General features: G+C 39.3%; 1 protein-coding gene across 1 annotated transcript in view; it reads left to right on the plus strand.

Moving 5' to 3' along the window:
* SESN3 (sestrin 3) overlaps positions 1–12,798 on the plus strand; it is a 68,741-nt gene extending 55,943 nt beyond the window's left edge. Inside the window, exons 7-10 of the mRNA XM_080641951.1 lie at positions 2,747–2,865; positions 3,986–4,176; positions 8,345–8,489; positions 9,194–12,798. Of these exons, the coding sequence (XP_080498077.1) occupies positions 2,747–2,865; positions 3,986–4,176; positions 8,345–8,489; positions 9,194–9,280 (542 nt within the window). The 3' untranslated portion in view covers positions 9,281–12,798. The remainder of the gene's footprint in view (positions 1–2,746; positions 2,866–3,985; positions 4,177–8,344; positions 8,490–9,193) is intronic.
* The last annotated feature ends 9,293 nt before the right edge of the window (positions 12,799–22,091 follow it).

Below are 22,091 nucleotides of genomic sequence, written 5' to 3' on the forward strand. Positions count from 1 at the left end.
TGTGTCATTTTTATAAACTTAGCACAGTTTTAAAATAGAAATTTATTTTTTCCTATGCAAAATTTCTTGGTTTTAAAAAAAGTAAACGATTTCTTGGTTTAACCAGTGTGATAAAGCATTCCAGATTCTATGGGGAGATTCTAACAATAGTTTTTCAAGTCTTTTGAAGAAAATAAATATTTAGAGTGTTATATGAGGGTGATATTCTGTAGCTTGGTAACAGAGTTAACTAGCTTTTATTGTGTTGGGGGTTTTTTCAAGTTAGAAAGGTGTTTCGTTACTATAGCATAATGTTTTCTGTATTTTATTAATAGCTACTTCTTAGGGGCAGAAGAGTGCAGACAAAGTGCAAAATACTATTTCCTTTCAGTTCAGACTTTGAAATATTTATTTAGGTAGAATTAAAGTGAGAGCTTTAGATTTGTTAATCACAGTACTAATTTTAATTTTTTTTAAACTTTAACATCTTAAGATAGATTTAGAAAAAAGATATGTGTGGTTTGAAAGATCTTTGTATATTTTTTTCTGTAGACAAAATTGTCTAGAAAACAGGTCTCAATTGACTCCTAATTTAAAAATGAATGAATGGATAATATTCATAGGATACATTTTTATGTTATTTGGTTAGTTACTCTTTATTGTTTAAAGATGTTTGAAAGTCATATAACAATCCAAAAATGTATAGGAGCAAAACAAAAACTAACATTAAAGTCAAAGGAACTAGCTAAGTAATAGCCAACTCCAGTATTGATTTTTGGCAAATGAAACCAGCAGGCTATATAGTGTGGGGGGCGGGGGGAAATCACTTCAAGAGAGAAACTGTTTTACAGAGTTCAGTTATCACTCACTGTGCTTGTTTTAATTTTACTTTGCACTCCACAAAACTCCTTGCTTTCATTGTGGCCTCAGCAATTGCATTTTTTTTTTGGCTTTATTTTATTATTATGGGATGGACAAGCTTAATTAACCTCATTGGTAAATGTTAAAAGATAATGCATTGAAAACGCCATTCATAAAGCATTTCTATTTACCCGGAATAAAGAACTGGAGCATAAGGAGGAGGCAACAGAGTGGTTGAGGAGTGGGCTGGGGGAGTTTGAGATTTCTCTTTAGAGCTGAAAGTCACTTTGAAGCTTCAGACCAATTTCAGTGATTTAATGTTTACAAGTTTTCCACATCATCTTAAACTAATCCACATTGTATTTCTTTCTGACACTCAGTACCAACAATAGTATCCGTAACTTACACTTGGTTTACTTATGTCTTAAGTAGATACTTCTTTTACTGTAATGAAACAAAAAAATAAATAAATAACAGGTACATAGCATAGTACCTGGTATAGAGTAAGTACTCAACAATGCCAGTCTCATTGGTGTAATAAAGGAATTAGCTAAGAATTTCATACAATATTTCCTAGGTTGGGTAGTCTGGGCACTTGATCTTTCTTGCCTTATTATCAAGCACTCCAATTAGTCCCTGCTAATGACCCAAGGAAGCTCAAAACTTGTTGAAAAAGAATACTTATTGTGAGGCTTTTCATGAAATAACAAAGATTAAATAAAGATAATGAAGGTACTACTAGTTTACCAGGTCTTTCAGATGAATTACTATAATTGCACTTGTTTTTTAAGCCTATCAACACTGTCCATTAAGAGTTATAGTTTTTTGTTATGCCATAAAATTATTTTAACTATTTAATTTATATTTATTTATTAAATATTTAATGTATTTTTAATATTAATTAAAATACTAATAAAATATTCTTTGTGTGGAAGGAGCTAGTTTTTTCATTTATTTTTTAAAATATGTTTATTTTTTATAACAGAAGGTAGTAAATAAAGGTTCATTTCCTTTTGTGGTTGAAATCAGGGAAAAGTAATTATAAAGATTAACCTAAAAAAGTGAGTTAAAAGGTAATTATCTTTAAATTAAATTAACATGCATTGGGTTTTTACAGTCTTTCAGGGGTGAATTTTTAATATTATCAAGAATGCAGAAATTAGCTGTCTTATGATGATATTGTAGTCTTCCTCTCTTCCTTAATGCCACTTTGATAGTATTCCATTCACAATCTCATTAGCATATTGTTTACTCCACATGTTGTATACCTTTTCTTTTCATGTGCACAGAGAAGCACACATATCTTAGGTGTAGAACTCAATGAATTTTCCCAAACAGAAACCTCCTCTTTAACTGACAGCAAATCAACTAATAATAATAGTGACTCCTGGAAGTCTACTGTCCTCCCTGTTGTGTTCCCTTCCTTCTCCTTATATGCCTCCTGGTAAACTAAAAATGAACTCATTTTCCCTGTGAATCCAGATGAAACACCATCTATCTAATTTTAACAAAATTTATCTTAACATTCAGCTCACTTAAAGTGCTCTTTACCTTCACCTCTTCTCTTTCCCCACATCCCACTTCATCCCCAGAGAGATTAAAAGTTTAAGCATTTTAACCAGAGGCCTGGCTATCTTCCTTGTCTAAATGTGCTACTACTATTTAGGTATTTTAATTTCATCAATTTTTTGACTGAGTAACTATAGTTAAATGCTGAGATGGCCAGGATTTGGTAATGAAATTGTATTCAAAACTTAAATAGTAGATATTTTATTTGAATTTAAGCCAGGTAGTCAATATTATCACTCTGGAAATCCATGGAAAAACTAAAAAGTGGAGGAAAATGGAGGGGTTTCATTGTTCTAACTATGTGGTTTCCCTAACACTAGATTGTTGTTGCTCTTAGATTTTGAGGATGACATGATTATAACATCTGATGTCTCCCGATACATTGAAGACCCTGGTTTTGGGTATGAAGACTTTGCTAGACGAGGAGAAGAACATTTGCCAACATTCCGAGCTCAGGTATGAGATGTCTGTATTTCAGAGAAACTAGAGAATAAATACTGTTATTTTAACTGTGACATGTTTAAATGTAAATAAATTGACTTCTAAAGAAATTAGTAGGTCATTTTGATAGTCTATAAATCACTTTATTTAATCTTGTTTTCAGCCTAGTTTAATTTGATGTCTTAATAGGTAGATTATTATCTCAACATTTTCCCCACTAAAAAGGCAAAAGGAAAAGGCTTCCTTCAGTTATGGCATTATTACATTGTAGTTGTATAATATTCATACCATTTTGGGGGGAGGAACATAGCAGAGAAAAAACCCAGTGATGCATCACATCACATTTATAACAAAAAGACATTTTATAATACAATCCTAAATCAGTAGCTAACGGCTTCAGAGTTATCCCCTCCCCACCCCTAGAAAAACAGTCACAATAATGATTTACCCCTAAAGAGGGTGCAAATTTGAATTAAGACAAACTCCATTGTGCCTATTTCAGATGATCTGCTAACTGTCCATGTCATTGAATAGGTTTGGTCACATAAAAATAGTCCAAGATCTTCTGGGGTTCTTCCAGATAAGGGCGTAGTTTGCATAGCACTTGACCATAGGAAGTAGCCAGTTTATCACGAACATGCTAACCCCTGAACGTGGGAAATAGCATGGCACTCAAATCTACAAACTGATGTGAAGACTTTTTAGCAAAGCTACAAATTTAGAAATAAATTTGAAATATCTTCACTTACTTGCTTAAGTAGTTATCTATATATATAATAGAGAAATATGCTAATTAACCAGGACACCGTAACGGGTCGACCGGACAGGAGGAGGTTGCACACGCAGCATGTGGGGCGGGGCGGCAGGGGCCTCCGTGCTCCTGCGCTGGGGGAGGGCCTGATCTGCAGCAGCCAAGGCTGCTTCAAGGGCCGGAGAGGGAGGCAGGGCCGGATTGGCAGCGGCCTCGGCTGCTGCGGGGCCCAGAGAGCAAAGCAGGGCCGGACCGGCGACTCGAGGGTGGGCGGCACCGCACAATTTCAAATCGCGAGCTGGGCTCCTAGTAGTTAATAAAAACCTAGAGTTTACTTAAATGAAGAATACCCATTTTGTAAGTGTGTATGTTTTACTCTTTTAGGACTATACCTGGGAAAACCATGGGTTCTCCCTGGTGAACAGACTTTATTCTGACATTGGACATCTTCTTGATGAAAAGTTTCGCATGGTCTACAGTCTCACCTATAACACTATGGCCACCCACGAAGATGTCGACACAACCATGCTACGCAGAGCTTTATTTAACTATGTCCACTGTATGTTTGGAATCAGGTATGCTCATTGTGGAGACCGGTTTACACATTTCTAAAAGAAAATTCTGACACTAGCCTTACTCCTGTCCTGTTTAGGAGTATGTATTTTGGGGAGAAAATACTACATGTGGACTTCTGATTTTGGAAAATCAATTCCATTTTATAGAAAAGCATTTTTCTATGGTTAACTGTGGTGAATATTAATATGCATATGTAAATACAGTAGTAATAATTTACTAAAGAGGGGGAAAATATCAGGAATTATTGGAGATAGGATAAAATCAGACTCAGTTTGAGAATCCTTACTGGAAGAAATAGCAGTTAAAAACCATATATTGTATTCCTTTAGATCACTTTAATAAATGCTGGTTAGATAGTTATTTTGAATGAATAATAATTAGGGTATAAATAAAACTAGGATAGATTCTTCTCTCATAAAGCTTGCATAAGTTCACATAAAAACACTGAAAGAAAACTCTCAATCAATGTAAATTAATAGCCTCTCAGTTTTTTAAAGATTAGCATTGAGAGGACAGTGAATAAATGAGATTGAAGAGTCTAATCATGGTGTGATCAGGAAAGCTTTTTATTTTTAATGTGCCCTTTTGAGCTGTTTTTTGAGGCTTTTAAGGAGATAGATTTGTAGAAAGAGAAATCCCCAGATGTGGATGCATTCAGTTTGACTCTGTACTATGTTCTTTCTGATATAGTATCAGGAAGTCTCTGTGAAGTGGAATTAGAATTTAAGTGAAGTAGTTTCTATAATTTTAACATAAAAAAAAAAATTCCTGAAAAATCAACATTCTACCTAGAAGACACTACTATGGTGATATATAGTAATTGCTATTTACCCACTTACCATCCTAGACAATAAGTTATCACAGAATCATTACATTTTAAAACAGATATTGTACCTACCTAAATAAGAAAAATAAACAGCAATAGAGAGAGAAACCAAGATGGTGGCATAGGTAAACACCTAAACTGCTGCCTCGCACAGCAGTTTCAAAACTACAACTAAAAGACAAAACGGACATCATCCAGAACCACAGGAAGACTGGCTGAGTGGAAATTCTACAACTAGAAGGAAAGAGAAAAGCACACTGAGACTCAGAGGAGCTGCAGGAGGCAGAGGTACTGAGACGCGCGTGTGGAGAGGCTGGCAACTGAGTGCGCAGCTGGCTTTCTCAAGCGGGAGGGAGACAAAAGCTCCCAACTGCACTGAACTCCAGTTCCGGGCGAGACTCTGGGGACCCAGACTCATTCGGGGAGAAACTGGACTGTCTGGCAGCGGTGGAACTCAAGGGCGGCTTTCTCTCAGAGGTGCTTGCAGCAATTACCGCAGGACACTGAGACCCAGCCTCTTAGGGCAGGGCTGACGGGAAGCCATTGCTGTCTGCTCTGCCCTGAGACTCCACCCCATCCAAGCTGAGCACAGAGGCTTTTGCAAGTCTTATCTCATAAGGGTGTCTCCAGCACAGAAGTTCTCCCAGCATAGACACAACTGATCCTCACAGCCAATTGGCCTGGAGGTCAATTCCTCCCAGTGATAACAACAACAATCAAGACTTAACTACAACAAAACTGTGCACACAGCCCACAAGGGGGTGCACCAAGAGTGTCCACCTCAGGCAACTGGGGAGGCTGAGCCACTGGGCCCTATAGGACACCTAGCACACAAAGCCACTCTGTCAACTCAGCGAAACAGCCAAAATGTGGAGACGAAGAAACAGATCACAAATGAAAGAAATGGAGGAAAGCAAACAACTGGATATAGAGTTCAAAACCACGGTTATAAGGTTTTTCAAGAATTTTCTAGAAAAGGCTGATAAATTTAGCGAGACCCTCAAGGATATGAAAAAGGACCAACTAGAAATTAAGCATACACTGACTGAAATAAAAAATCATATACAGAGATCTAACAGAAGATTAGAGGATTGCAAGAATCAAGTCAAAGATTTGAAATACAAAGAAGCAAAAAACACCCAACTGGAAAAGAAAAAAGAAAAAATATGAAGATAATGTAAGGAGCCTCTGGGTCATCTTCAAGCATACCAACATCCGAATTATGGGGGTGCCAGAAGAAGAGAGAGAGCAAGATACTGAAAACCTATTGGAAGAAATAATGACTGAAAACTTCCCCCACCTGGAAACTTCCCCCCAGGAAGCGCACAGAACCCCATACAAAAGGAATCCAAAGAGGACCACACCAAGACACATCATAATTAAAATGCCAAGAGCAAAAGACAAAGAGAGAAGATTAAAAGCAGCAAGAGAAAAACAGTTAATTACCTACAAGGGAGCACCCATACAATAGTCAGCTGATTTCTCAACAGGAACTATGCAGGCCAGACGGGAGTGGCAAGAAATATTCAAAGTGATGAATAGCAAGAACCTACAACCAAGATTACTCTACCCAGCAAAGCTATCATTCAGAATTGAAGGTCAGATAAAGAGCTTCACAGATAAGAAAAAGCTAAAGGACTTCATCACCATCAAACCAGTATTATATGAAATGCTGAAAGGTATTCTTTAAGAAGAGGAAGAAGAAGAAGAAAAAGGTAAAGATAAAAAGTATGAACAACAAATACGTATCTATCAACAAGTGAATCTAAAAATCAAGTGAGTGAAAAAACCTGAGGAACAGAATAATCTGGTGAATATAATAGAATCCGGGGCATAGAAAGGGAGTGGACTGACAATTCTTGGGGGGAAAGGGTCATGGGGGGGTGCGGGAAGAGACTGGATAAAAATCATACACCTATGGATGAGGACAGTGGGGGGGGGGGGCGGGTAAGGGCAGAGGGTGGGGTGGGAACTGGGTGGAGGGGAGCTATGGGGGAAAAAAGAGGAACAATTGTAATAATCTGAACAATAAAGATTTATTTTTAAAAATAAACAATAGAATTTAATTCAGTTGTGATAATGTTTATTCATGACAATAAATAACAAATATTATGGTGACTTTATCTCTGATATGCTACTAAATAAAGCTTATGTAAAATTCTTGAGATGCTCTTTTTTTAAGCATTGTGTTTGGGTTAAATATTAACTGAAAATATAGACCAGAAATTCTACAAACCCCCACTACTGCATTTACCCTCCTGTCTGCCTCTGTGCCTCCTTCTTCTGGCTTCTCTCTCTTATTGTGGATGAACTGTCTATGCTCCTATGCCCTTGGGCACAAAGTCCCATCTCCTCTCTTCTTCTAAAGATCCTTATTCTAGCAATCTCCCCTCTACTGCGTGATCACCTTTACTCTCGCTCTTGGATCTTTCCCATCTGTATATAAACATGCATTTCTCTCATCTGTAAACAGATTCTTTTTTAAAATATCATTTTATTGATTTTTAGAGAGAGAGGAAGGGAGAGGGATAGAGATGGAAACATGGATGAGAGATGAACAGCATTGATCTGCTGCCTTCTGCACATCCCCTACCAGGGATCAAGCTTGCAACCCAGGCATATGCCCTCACCGGGAATTAAACCAGAAACTTATTGATTCCTGGGTCTATGCTCAACCACTGAACCACACTCGCTGGGCTAAAGAGATTCTTTTTCTTCATCAGGCTTTTCCTTCTGACTGTTGCCTCATTTTTCTGCTCCTGTGCACAGCAAATCTCTTTGGTGGTATATTTATTATCACCATTTTCTTAACTCTCATTCTCTCTTGAAACCACTATCTTATTGAGGTTGCCAGTGACCTCTGTACATGCTACTTTGGTGGTTTCCAGTTATCATCTTATTTGAGTCATTACTCCTCCTTCCTTGAAACACTTGACTCCTACTTAGGGCTTTATACTTGCTCCTGGGTCTTTGCTCAGATGTTGACCTCTGAGAGAGGCCTTCCTATCTAAAATCACAGTTCCTCTCCTCTTAGCCCCCAGTTTCACTTTATCTCCATAGCAGTTCTCACATCTACATACTATGTTTATCTTTTTAACTTTTTTTTCTCCCATAGAATTTAAATTCTACAAGACTGTGGGCTTTTGTCTATTTTGTTCATTTGTGTATCACCAGTGCCTAGAAAGCATATGGCACATAATAGGCACTCAATAAATATTTTTAGATGAATTTAATTAATGAGCTTTTGGTATTTAATTACTGGACAATAAGTGTCTCTATTACAGCTTTAGAAATCAGAAATTTTGATTTTGTCATTATAAAGCTGTTGTCATTCCTCATAGGTATGATGACTATGATTACGGAGAAGTTAATCAATTACTTGAACGAAGCCTGAAGGTTTACATTAAGACAGTGACCTGCTATCCTGAGAGAACTACCAAGCGCATGTATGATAGTTACTGGCGTCAGTTCAAACACTCAGAAAAGGTCTGTTTCATGACTAAACATTATACCATAGATAGATGTTCAATATGAGAAGTAATGATTATGAAAATATTAATAAATTAGTGCCGTTATAGAAATGGAAGTGGCATAATCTAGCCAACTTTATATATATATATATATATATATATATATATATATATATATATTTAGCTCTAGTCTGTTTGCTCAATGGATAGAGCGACAGCCTGCGGACTGAAGAGTCCTGGGTTTGATTCCAGTCAGGGACACATACCCGGGTTAGAAGCTTGATCCCTGAGGAAGGGAGAGGGAGAGGGAGAGAGAGAGAGAAACATCAATGATGAGAGAGAATCATTGATTGGCTGCCTCCTGCACGCCCTCTACTGGGGATCGAGCCCGCAACCTGGGCATCGAGCCCGCAACCTGGGCATCGAGCCCGCAACCTGGGCATGTGCCCTGACCGGGAATCAAGCTGGTGACCTCTTGGTGCTTAGGATGATGCTCATTCCACTGAGTGACACCAGCTGGGCACAAGAGCCATTTTTTTATAAACAGTTTTCTTGTGAGTTTCACATCATGTGCATGTATAGCAATGCTTAGGCGTGTATGTTTGTAAATGAGTCTTCATACACAAGAAAAACCTTTGTGAATGTCTGCTATATGAAAAAAGTTTAAAGTTTTTCAGTTGTTTATAATGGTCATTAAATTGATAACATTTTCATTTCCAGGTTCATGTCAATTTACTGTTAATGGAAGCACGGATGCAAGCTGAACTTCTGTATGCTCTTCGTGCCATAACTCGGCATTTGACCTGAAGCCTCACCCAGGGAAAATGTCAGATGTGTGTAAAGACCTTTTCACATAAGATATATACATCAGAAGCAGTTTGTGATGTAGCATCAAAAGTTATTCAATTCTCTGTGTCAAAGTTTAGCCGTTTGGGGGGGCGGCTGTAATGTGCAATGATGTGTTTTCTTTTTCTTGATGCTTAACATTACTAACAATTGCGAAAATAATACTGAGGAGCACTACTTTGCATTGTTATAGTTGGAGTTTTGGAAACTGATCATAAATCATGAACCTGGTTTGTTAATGCTTAACTTCAGCGCTTTGGGGTTTGTGTGTATGTGTATTTCTCTCCCCACCTTTTTTTGTTGTTGTTGAATAAGGAAAAGCGCTTACAATCTGCTCAAGCAATTGTTTATTCAGATATTGGAATTCAGCAAAGAATAACCTCCTCTGGACACTCCACTTTTCATGGTGTGTCCTAAATCTGGTAGAGGAAAAGCATGCGCTGTTGAACTAAGCTGCTCACAGGACACAACCCTGTGTCCCCAGGAGATTATTGTCAGGCACTGTTTGGTTTTTTTGTTTGTTTTTGTTCTTTTACTGCTATTGGCAATAACGTGAAATGTGATACAGCCATTGTCCATAATTTAATGTGAAATTAATCATGATGAATTCTATAGCATGCTACTGAAATGCCAAATTCAGCTATTTTCTTTCTCTTCTGAAACAGAAGTTTCTGTTTTCCATATCAGATGTGTATATTAAAGGTGGAATTATGCACAATCCTTCCTATCACTGACAGTAATCCTCCGTCATCTTCAGTTATCAGTGCTCACAGTGCTGCTTATAGTTTATTTAGTTGGCACATGTAAACTTGTACCCACACTAGGCTGACCAAAAATTTTCTTTGCACATTTTTCTTTTCTCATAGTGTTTTCTATATTGCAGTAAGCATAAGAAGGTTACTCGACGTATATTTTTTTTCCTGTTAGGCTTTTAGAACTTATTTTCCATGATTTTTATTATAATAGGTTAAATGGTTTATTATTCAAAGTTAAAAATTGTGTTTCTATGCATTAATGTGAATGAACAACAACAACAAGAACAAAAAGAGTGCAATATGTTAAAAAACATACTAAACTTCCCCCCTATTATGTCACTGCAGAAGTGTCCTTTAAGACAGAGCCATAAAGAAATTTGGTTCAGATTTCTTTATTGCACAAGGCTTTCATCTTACTGGGGTTGAACAGTGTTCCTTTCATAAAGCCAAAGCATCCCCTTCCCCAGAAAAATCTCTTTGGACGACAAGTTTAAAAAAAAATGAACAAGTCTTAGGGGAGGAATATAAGCATCCAAAAAGTCACATTTTTGCATTGGTTTGTGTTGCTTGATTAGACTATCTTCACAGAGCACAACATTCTGTGTTTATAGCTTTAATTTGTGTTACGTTAATGAACCAGCGAAGTGCCTAAAGAGATGCTTACAACCATCCGGTGGGACACAACTGCACAGCTTAAACACTTTGTGGTTAATTAATGGTGACTTAAATTGTACACCAACATGCTAATTTTTTTAAAGCAGATCAATTTTTTCCTAGTAAATAGTATTTAATAGTTAAAATTTTTGTTAGATTTCCCACAAAGATTTCATTTTAGACTTATTTGTTATAGAGGACTTTCTCTTTTTCCTCTCTCATGAAAGAATAGTGGGCTAGTGTTTCGTTTAATGATTCCCCCCTTCCCATTTATCATCCTTTTCTGGTACAATGCAGTAGGTTGCTTTCTTTTAAATTTTGTCCCAGATGAGAAAATAGGAAGAAGACTGTGAGCCTAGTAACATAAGGCAGTTCTGCATTTTTGGATTCCAGGATCTTCTTTGAAAACTTCCATGTGAGGAAAAAATTACTAATTTTTTAAAGACGAGGGTGGTTTATTTAAAGAGATTACTTAAAGAACTTGTGCCAGGTTTCTTCTGTTTTGTTTGTTGATATGCCATATATTGGCTTTATTCAATATCATATTATATAGTTATGTATTTAAAAAGTATATAGGAGAATGGCAAAACCCGTACGACAACATAAATGTCCATTTACCTTCCCAAACTTTAAAAAAATTTCAAGTTGAGAATCTCTTTTATTCTTGACATTTGTTTTTTTAATAGGAGTCCTTCAGTTAATAGCCCTATGTTTGTGCAGGGGACCTCTATTATAGGAGGAAAATGATTTTTATATATTGAAAAGGAGGAGAAAGTCTCACAGAACACCATTATGAGCTTTAGACCAAAAGAGGAAACAAGGCTTAAGTAACTAAAAGGGCCTCTTCATTTTTGTTTTTTGCTTTTTTCCCTCAGAAATGTAAGTAGTTGGAGTTTGGGTTATGGAAATTTAGTGCCTTTACTAGATCTCTTTCCTAGCAAGGTTTCTTTCCAGCTCAGCATTGATCCATCTCATCAGTAATCAGGAAAATAAGTTGGCTTGGAACTATAAACAGAAACAAAACAATCTATTTATGAATCTCAGTGAACCAGCCTAGAGAAGGTGACCTCTGGAGGTGTTTAATTAAGCACCTACTCAGACGCATGCGCAGCATTCCAGGTTGTGGATACCATTTTACAGCGAGCTTGCTGTGGACTTTATCTAATGCAGACTTGAAATTCTGATGCGGTTTTCCAGGGTGGTATTTTTTCAGAGTATTGAATTTACTATGTAGTAATTTATAGTATAGCTTTTTATATTAAAATGTGATATTTTTAAAAGAGCTATCTGGTTCAATTGGTGAAGTGATGTGGTTATACAAGACGCTAACCTATCCCATGGGCTCACACCGTGCCAAACTTTAAATGTGCAAGTGTACGTGAAAAAAAAAAAGCACATGCGAATGTGAATTCTCTACCTTCGTAGCTTGTTATGTTAAAGTTAGTTTAGTCACCCACTGATGTAAATGCTTGATCAATGTCGATTTACTTTGAATTTCAAGTTTTCCAGCTTCCGTTGTAATTCTTCCTTTCTCAGATCCCCTTAAGAAATATCTAAATACTCTGCCATCTGAAAGTGAATCTGTCCTTTGGCCCGATCCCTTGACCGCGGGAGTGGCCAGAAGTGGCCTCATGGGATCCTTGAGATTAGGCCTTCTCGGGCAGACTCATAATATGTAGAGGAAAAGAGGCTTTTGAGACTCGATGACTTATTACCTTCCTCACCTTTTTGAACTAAGTGTATTGTCTTAGTCTGGGGAAGGATCTTTGTCTCATTTGGGGTACTTTTAAAATAAAAGATGGCCAGTGTGAATCTGGGGCATGGCCTTGGCCTTTAATCATGGCTTCAAACCCAAATAATGACCAAGCTTCACAAGGCTGTTTTAGAACAGAGAACTCAGTGTAAGCTTTATATCAAAATGCTATTTGAACCAGAACCCCTATTTTAATTGTGTTACACTTCCCTAAAATTTTTCAGTGCTTCTGAAAGCTAACATTATTTCAGAACTCTTTTTCCTTTTCCACCTTAAAGAGTTTTTTAATCCAAAAACTTAGATTTTTATGCCACAGCAAAACAAAATTAATAAACAAAGATCTGTGCTTAAAAATAGTTCTCCACTGTAGTGCAGAGTGCATGCGTATATGACGGTAACTTTCTTTTAAACTCTAAAGAAATTCATCAGGGAGAAATAAATAAGTTCCAGTGCAAATTATAAAAATGATCTGCACTATACTAGTAGAATGAGGTTTTTGTGTTGTTTTAGTTGTGTTTAAAGACAATTCTGAATTATTCCTCCGGAAAGCAAGACCTTAACCTCTTTATCTAATAGGACTTTTCCTTTTTATGCAAATAGATGGTCTTACATGGAATAAACGTAGGCAACCATAATGTTACATAAATAGTATATGAAATGTTCTTAGGATAACTCAACAGCAAACTGAAAGACATATGGCTGTACTGTTCAGATCAAGTTTTAAGTTAGCTAATCTGTATAATCAGAGCCTATTCTAGGTGGCCGTCATCATAAACTGTGTTTCCCTATAATATTCCTCTGGAGACTGAGAATCAAAATAAGTAGTCTTTCCTCGAAGCAGTACTGTAACATGAATGTATTCATCTCAGTCAACAGAACTTACCTGCCTCCTGGATGTGGAGCTTATTTTCATGCTAATGTGGCTTAGTTAGCAGTGTCTGCTCAGGTGAGACCTAGAACAAAAACAGCAGGGGTGAAATGGATCATAGAGGTAGATGTATATGTCAAGGCAGAGCCTGGTGAGGAAGGAAAAGGTTTTCAAAGAACACGTGGAACATAATTTGGAGAGTGTGGCTGTCCTCAGCATCATACACTTACTATAAAGGACATTTCCCATCGTGGGAGCTCCTGCCTGCATTCCATCCACCCTTCCCGCCTGCTTTCTCATCCTCCAAGTGCCTCAATCTCTACCCGCTCCCTCTCCTCCCCTTCCCTCAGCCCATCTTGATCTGAATGCCTTGTCACACTACAAACCAGACATCACCAGCCACCTGCTGATAGTCACCAGCATTTACTTTACCAAGTCATTTTTATCTCCATTGTCCCAGCTCCCTCTAAATCCCACAACCATCCAGCTATATTTTGGCTAATCCTTGCCCCAGATGCCCTACCAAATATTACGCAGCACCAAGTGTAATCCTGTCCATCCCAGACTGTTCCACCTTTCCCAGCTGCCAAAATGTCTTGCTCTCCTCTACCTCATCCCCAAAGAGCCTGTAAATTCAGAGTATCCAGCCTTTTCATGGATCCACTCTCTGTTGTTCAGTAATACTACTTCCATAGTTAAAATAAATCATAGAAGGTTTTTGCCTTCTAACAAAGTAGGAATCTTTATATTTATACATGATACAGAAAGTGAACTATTTCTACCATGCAGAACTTAGCATTTAACCAGATTTTAAAGTGATTGAATTGCCATTCTAACCTGGATCTGTATTAGGTAGTTAATACTGGTATTAGTCCAAGTTATTTGAATGTGGAGTTAAAGTTCCCTAGGAGTCCAGACAGATCTGTAACCCTTCAGTTACAGGGGGTTTCTGGCATACAAATGGGCAGTGTTTCAGATCATTTGTTGTATTTGGTGGTATCTGGGCCTTGAAACACATGTCTAGTAGAAGGATATCTGCTAAAAGATGGTTAGGTGGTCCTATTGGATCACGGAAGCCCACCACAAAATTGGCTGCGTGAGAGTTTGATGAAGCTTTCCTGGGTTAGACTAACTTCTCACCCCCATGCCGACCCTGTTGTTCTCTTGGGGGGAACGTCCTATGAGATGGAGAGGAAATGCGTTGCCCTTGTCATCTGTACTTTCTGGCTGCACTTAGGTACTTCCAGGCAGTATCTGTGAGGAGCAGGAAATGCAGAGGAGGAAGACGCAGCAGTTCTTCCTCTCCCGCCAGTGTGTACTCGGTGTCGTCACAGAGGAAAACCTGTCAGGTTTCTCACATGGGGCAGGGTTGTCTATAGATGGTTGTCTGGCCTGGGGACGAACGAACCACCTGTTTGAAAGTATCGATTATTATGATCAATGGTGGCATCTGGATGCTTTCCATTCCCATTCATGAGCAACCCAACCTGACAGCAGAGTCTAGTAAATGCCTTTAAGGGCCCAGGAATGGAGCAGTGCCTAGCTAAGGAATGAGACAATAATGGAAACTGAAGGAATGGTTTTTACTAAATTGTATGTCATGAAGTATTTGTTCTAGCTTTAAATTCATCGTGGCTGCACCATCATGAAGTACAGAATTGAAAAAGGAGATAAGAAGTGGGGGGAAGGAAGAATATCTGATTCTTTGCAGTGCTTGTGGAAATTTCTGGAAAAATGAAATGCATACTATAAAATAGCCTTTAGAACAAACACCCCATTTTATAGCTCATAGGACAGTATCAAACATTAGTAAGTTTAAATGTGACAAATATAATTCTTGGTATATAAACTTGCAAAAACAATCTTCTCTTCTACCCCTCAATTTAACCTCTTAGAAGCAAATGTCTGAATCCTGGTTAGCTGGATATATCCATCATGACACCGAATGAAATCGATTGTACATCTCTTCCTTAATCAGTCTTCACAAATTTTCCATCTGGCTTCTAAATCTGATGTGGAAGGATCAAATGTAGGCTAAAGGAAGCACATCAATTGGGTGGCCAAGTAGTTTCCTTTGTAATGTGGAGGCTGTTTTCTCCTGTCTGAATTTCACTGCTTCTCTAAAATAAAATGCCAGAGTTCAATGGTACCCTTGTTCCTCAAGGAAAGTTATCCGAACTCTATCTAATGCAGATATTTCCTTTGCATTGATACATCTTCCCTGGAAAGAAAATACAATTTTTCCCTCCCTCTTTCTCTTCACATTTACTCTTCTCAACCTAAGATAGGAGAGACAGAAAACAAACCACAAGCCAGTGTGGCCTCTTCGTGCTACTAGAACAGTGACATCACAGGCACAGTCTGAGCAAGGTCAAAAAGGACCCTGTCAGGTCGACGTGGAACATGGCCTTGCCACTTGGATTAGCCCCTTCAAACCTGAAAATACCTTTTCTGGTCATGGAAGAACTGGATGTATCCTTTAGCTTATGAAACAGGATTTGAACTTGAAATCTTTTTTTTTTTTAATCCTGATTTTGCAGGGCAGCTACACGATGAATGTATATATTAAGACTTTGTAGCTGAATTGCACATGAAATCAGATTGCCAACTTCTTGACTTTCAAAATTAGACTTCATTTTATCCTTAAGTTGTGAGCGATATATGTAGCATGCTGTGAAATGTCTATTATAGTTCTTTAATTCATCAGTATTAATACAGAACTATCTTTTGCGTTCCTTGGTACTTTTTATTCAATGTAATCAGAAGCTGTGATGTTTTGCCTTTGTAGTCCTGTGCTTTGTTACTGTAATGTTTTTTTACGAAGCACGTGACTTTGGACTAATGTGAGGCGGATGATCTTAAGACTGCTAGATATGTATCAGTCTCTTACTATATAAGGTTTTCCATTAGAATAAGCTTTTATCAAATAGATCATTGATGAAATTTAGGATTTACACAATTTGCATTGTCAAATGGCAGTCTTATATTTATAGTTTCAATTCTGAAAATAGCAAACTTGAGAAACAGCCACTTTAAACGTGTTCTGGCGAACCAGACCCTGCTGTAGATGTAGTCTGAGGTAGTTACCCATATAAGCCTTCTCCACTGTTATGCCCTCCACATGAGTCAGCAGTTAAGGAGATTATAGAACCCATGAAAGCTTTTTGTATGTATAACTAGGTTTTATTTTTCTTACGTTGCTGATTTTACAACTCTGACTAAAGCTGACCTGAACGGATCAGTGTATGTGTAATATTCTAGTGCTTTAATGCCTTTTTTTTTTTTTTTTTTTTTTTGGAGGGATGGGTAATATTATTTGAACAGATGCAGAAGGAACTGTTAGTGAGTCAAGACAAACACATTTGAAATAAAGGAACTGTGTATTAACATGTTAACAATTCATAACTGCACTTTCTATGACATTTTGAAAATCTATTTATAGGTACAGAACAATGGGTTTTGTTAAACTGTATCACATTTATACTTGCAAAAGTTTATTTCATTGTTATTAGTAGGAATTTTATTGGTTCAATAAAATTGGCAAAACTGAACCCCGATTATTTGCTCTTTCTTATATATTTATATACATATTTGTACTTACATTGAAGTAGCATTCTTGCCTGGGTTTGTTTCTGCTTGAGTATAGACATGCATTCTACAAGACATCAGAATCATAAGAGTCACTTTTCCCCTTATTTCTTCCCGACCCACAGTTGTCTCATGACATTTCTTACATTCACTCAATATTACATTAGTAGACTATTGCAATAGTATAAATTAGGCAAAATATATAGTTATTGTTACCTTTTAAAATATCAGTTGTGAACTCGGCAAGAGACAAATTAATTTCAGTATTATCTCTTGTTACTAAAATAGTAAAGAAGTGACATTTTATAGGAAATTGAGACGTAAGAGATCTTTGTTTGCCCGAGAGCTGGCACCTGGAATGGGCTTGGGGAAGATTTGTACTTCGGTCTTTGTGTTACCGCCTTTTACACTGAACTTCATTACCTCAAGTAAGCCCAAGTGGCTTGCTTAATGATCTAAATGACCATGCTATCAACCTGGCGTTTTACTGCCAGCCAAAAGTTGGATAACTTTCCTCTCTGGCTAACATGCAACTTTTATAGTTCTTTCCTCCATTCCTGAATGGGCCCTTTGATTTAGAAGGTTCCACAGGGGAAGGTGCACAGACCAGTGTAGACAAGCGGTACCTGTCCATTGAAAGGCTGACCATTTCTCCCAACACGAAGCCTGATGCTAGGAAGACTCGGGAAAGCTTGCAACTGCTGCCATGTTATTTTTAGGACATGCTGCTGCGTGGTGGAAGTTACCGATTCAAAGTCATAGTTTCTTATGCACTTAACTTTCTGTGAGTTGAGAAGAAAGTCAGCTTCAGAGACTGTCTCTTCTCGCAGGATCTCACATACTTCACGTTTCAAAACGCAGGTGGGCCCAAGCCTTTCCATAGAACTCTAAAAAGAACGTGAGGCAAGAATTCTTAATACTCCCTCTTACACTGGCCTGCTCCAAAATAAACTTAAGTAAATCATCCGTCTTTGCATCAAGGTGAAGTTCAGAGAATCCTCCTGGTTGCAGTACTTTTCACCTCGGTTTGCGAGGTGGTGCATGCCTCTCAGACCCCACTTCGCGGTCACCATGGCCCCTCTACCTCTCCCATCCTGCTGCTGTGGCCACCAGTCCCATGCCAGCTGTGGCCAGGTGTTCACAGGTTCGGTGGGAAAGTACCTTTGGTGGCCCTGGACTGCTGTCTGCTTTCCTGCCTCGGGGCTGCTGGAGTCTGTGGCGGGATGCAGAGGGAACAGCCTCTGAGCTGAGTGTGCACAACCAGAAGTGCAGGGAGTTCGTGGTTAACCCAGGAGCAGTAAATGGAGACAATGCATGAATGCTTCCTCCTTTCATTTCCCCAAGCCACGATTTGGAGACTCCAAGGGTCTGGTGGAGTTGAGTACCAGGCCAACTCCATCGGTCATCCCTCCTTTCCTGTTTGAGCCCCCCTGGCCTGCAGTCCTGCCCCCTAGGTCTCAAATCAGCCTGGATCTGGGGCTTTGCTCCCCTGGGAGCCCAGGCCAAGATAGGGCAGTACAAGGTAGGGGTTAGAAAGCAGATCCTGGAATGAATTCAAATCTAAGTGCCACCATTGCTAACTACCTGACCTTGAGCAAATCACTGAATATTGTGGTTCCTTTGTTTCCTCATCTGTAAAATGCAGGTAATAAGAAAGAAGGCAGCCCTTGTCCTTAAGAAGGGGAAGTGTGGGTAAGAAGAAGAAAAGATAGGTGACATCTGCCAGCATAGCAAAGAATAAGGTAATAGCTTGTAAAATGGGGTCATAAAATAGCCATCATTTATCAAGAACCTTCTCAATATTAGGAACTTTAAACATTATTTTTATTATAATCATCTTGCACGTGGGTATTATCCCGATTTTAGACAGTTAAAACTATAGGCTTAGCACAGTGGTCGGCAAACTCATTAGTCAACAGAGCGGCAAACCGCGGCTTAGCACAATTAAGCAACTGTCTAAGATCAAACAAGTCGATGGTTGAACTGTTCTCAGATTTGTGTGACTTTAATACCCTTTTTCCTCACTGCCAAGTACATAGGGGAGTAGTGCACTGTATTTGCTGTTATCAGTGACAGCTTTTAAAGCAGGTAATAAACAGGGACCTACAGAATATCTAAGATTTGGATTTGCAGAGACTGAGGAACAAGACATTTAGGCAGAGAGGACAGATGGAGAAAGCCCCCTGTAATAGTGCGGATGTGTAGGACTTACATTAGGACGTGACTTTGGAAAGTGTTGTTTGGTCAGACAGTGCAGGGTCTGGAAGGTTAGGTTAAATCACTTGTATTTATTCATTTAGAAAAGATGGAAGCCACTTTCAATGGGTTTTTTACCACTGGGATGGATGTGCCCCTTGCTAACTGGAGTCTGACTAGAATTCCAGGGCAGGAGAGAAGCAGGATCTGCAAGGTAACTGGGAAGCCTCCTTTGGGAAGTGTTAGGAACATCTGAAATAATCTCCCGAGTACTGTCATACACACCCTTGACGATGTACACCAGGCTGTGCTTGGTAAAGCAGACTACTGACATACAAGGCCTTACCTTCCCACTATGTGCACACAGACCCCCGATGCCCAGGGCTGAGAGGAGAGCCTTCAGAACATTGTGCTAACTACCCTTTACCTAAATGAGTGAAAGTTAGGGGGTGGATATGGTCAATTGTTTGCATAAAAGGCATCAATTACTGTCCTCCCTGCAGCCACACCCTTTGAACTGTAACGTAACAACTTCCCTCATCCAAAGGTGAGTCTGTTTCCCCACTTTCTGAATATGGGTTCGTCCTGTGACTCGCATTGTAGACTTGCGCTTTAAGAGCCCTCGCAAGCTTCCACTCTCTCTAGAATCCTGCCACAGGGCTAGCCTGCTACAGGATGAGCCAACTGGTTAAGCTGAGTTGCCCCAGGTATTGATCAATTCAGCAGACCTGCAACAGATGCTGACTCATGGGAGTGCCTCTCCAAGCCCAGATCAGAGCAGCAGAATCGCCCAGCCCATCCACAGACTCCTGAGCACAACTCCCTGTTTATTGTGCACCATTGAGGTTTTATGGTTGTAAATTACACAGCATTATTGTGGCAATAGATAACTGACATGATGTAAATGCTGCAGGTGGCTGGCACTTCATAAGAATCGGGATTGGGAAATTTCTTCCTTATATCACAGTCTATTAAGGTAGCCTTGGAGGGGGAGGTAGAAGAGGGTATGGGGGAATAAATAGAAGGAGACTTGAATTGGGGTGAGGAACACACAATACAATATACAGATGATGTAGTAGAATTATACACCTGAAACCTATACAATTTTTTTAACCAACTAGAGGCCTGATGCATGAAATGCATGTAAGAGTAGGCCTTCGCAGCCACGGCTGCCTGGATCCTTCCCTCACAGCCACAGCAGCTGCCTTAATCCCACGGCTGCAGCCCTGGCTTCGTCCTGGAAGGACATCTGGAAGGATGTCCAGTCTAATTAGCATATTATGCTTTTATTATTATTATAGATTGCATCCCAATAAATTCAACAAAAGAAAAAAATAGGAAATAGTCTCAGGGATTTTCATTTATATCTCTAAACTAGAGTCAAAGTAGTTAGTAAATTAATATTCAGCCCTTTGATCACCCTTCTTTGTCCCCTCTTTGTGGGGTAAAATATATAATATTCCTGTTAAGCTTGTTCTTAAATCTTCATCCTCAATATTTTGGACCCTAAGCATGACTGTACCCATAACTAGACTAGTGAGTTTATGGCCCAAATACCTAAATTTTAGTATATATAAGAATCATTGAGGATCTTATTAAAAATCCAGATTTATGGAACTACCCTCAGAGATTCTGATTTAGTGTGTATGGAGCAGAGACCAGGAACTTCCATTGATATCCTATATAATAAAGAGCTAATATGCTAATTAGACCAGACAGTAGAACAACCTTCCGAAATGACCAGTGGATGGGGGGCGGGGCTGTGGGGCTGCGAGGGCCTACCCTTGCATGAATTTTGTGCATCGGGCCTCTAATATATATATATATATATATATATATATATAGTAATAAAAGCCTAGGTGGTCCTCATGCCCTTGTGCACGACGACATCATAAGATGGCCGCCACAAAGATGGCCACCACAAGATGGCTGTGCACACAGCAGAGGCAGGGCCCAGTGGCCGCTCTGTGCAGTGAGGCCTGGGGGTCCCACAGCTCTGCATGGCGTGGAGGAGGCCGGTCCCAGTGGAGGAGGCGGGTCACAGCAGGGAAGGGCAGTTGGGGGTGATTGGGCTGGCAGGGTAGCAGTTAGGCATTAATCAGGCTGGCAGAGGAGCAGTTAGGGGGCAATCAGGCTGGCAGGCAGGCAAGCGGTTAGGAGCCAGCAGTCCTGGATTGTGAGAGGGATGTCCCACTGTCCTAAACCACCAGTTGGACATCCCCCAAGGGGTCCCAGATTGGAAAGGGTGCAGGCCGGGCTGAGGCCCCCCCCCCCAACCCTGTGCACGAATTTTGTGCACCGGGCCTCTAATATATATATAGTACCTGGTTGCCACATGGAAGGTAATACTTGAAGGCTGTGAAGGGAGAAAAAAGAACAAGAAACAAAACAAACCACAGGAAGACAAGTGGACACAGAAAGTCACCATGGAGTCAGAAATGTAGGGGGCAAGGAAAATAAGTATTTTTCTCCTGGTTTTCAATGAAAGTTCTTGCTATGCTTCTATTCCTATCTCAGGTGGCATTTAGATCCAATGAATAATTCTCAACCACCCTGCACCTAGAATCCCCTGAGGAGTTTAAAAATACTGATATCTGAGAACCAATGCCCCACCCTGAGGTTCTGATGGGATCAGTCTAAGGCGCATACAGGCCATTTTGGTTTTGAAAAGCTTTCCTAGTGATTCCAATGCCCAGCACATTTTGAGAATCAGTGGGCAAAATTCATAACACCTCCCACCAAATAGCTATGTCCTAACAGTGGGAAGAACTGCAGCCCTGATTTACCAAACTGACCTGCAGGCTGAATGTAGAGAAGACCGCTGGATTAGGCAGATACAAAAAGGAATTCCCAGCGGCTTCTAAAATCATATTACAGTGGAATCTTAGTGCCGGGAAGGTGATCATGGAAACGTGGACCCATTTTCCATGACCATGACCCCCAGGAGAAGTCAAGTGT

The sequence above is a fragment of the Plecotus auritus genome (genome assembly GCF_963455305.1).
Source record: "Plecotus auritus genome assembly, chromosome: 9".
Taxonomy (NCBI): Eukaryota; Metazoa; Chordata; class Mammalia; order Chiroptera; family Vespertilionidae; genus Plecotus; species Plecotus auritus.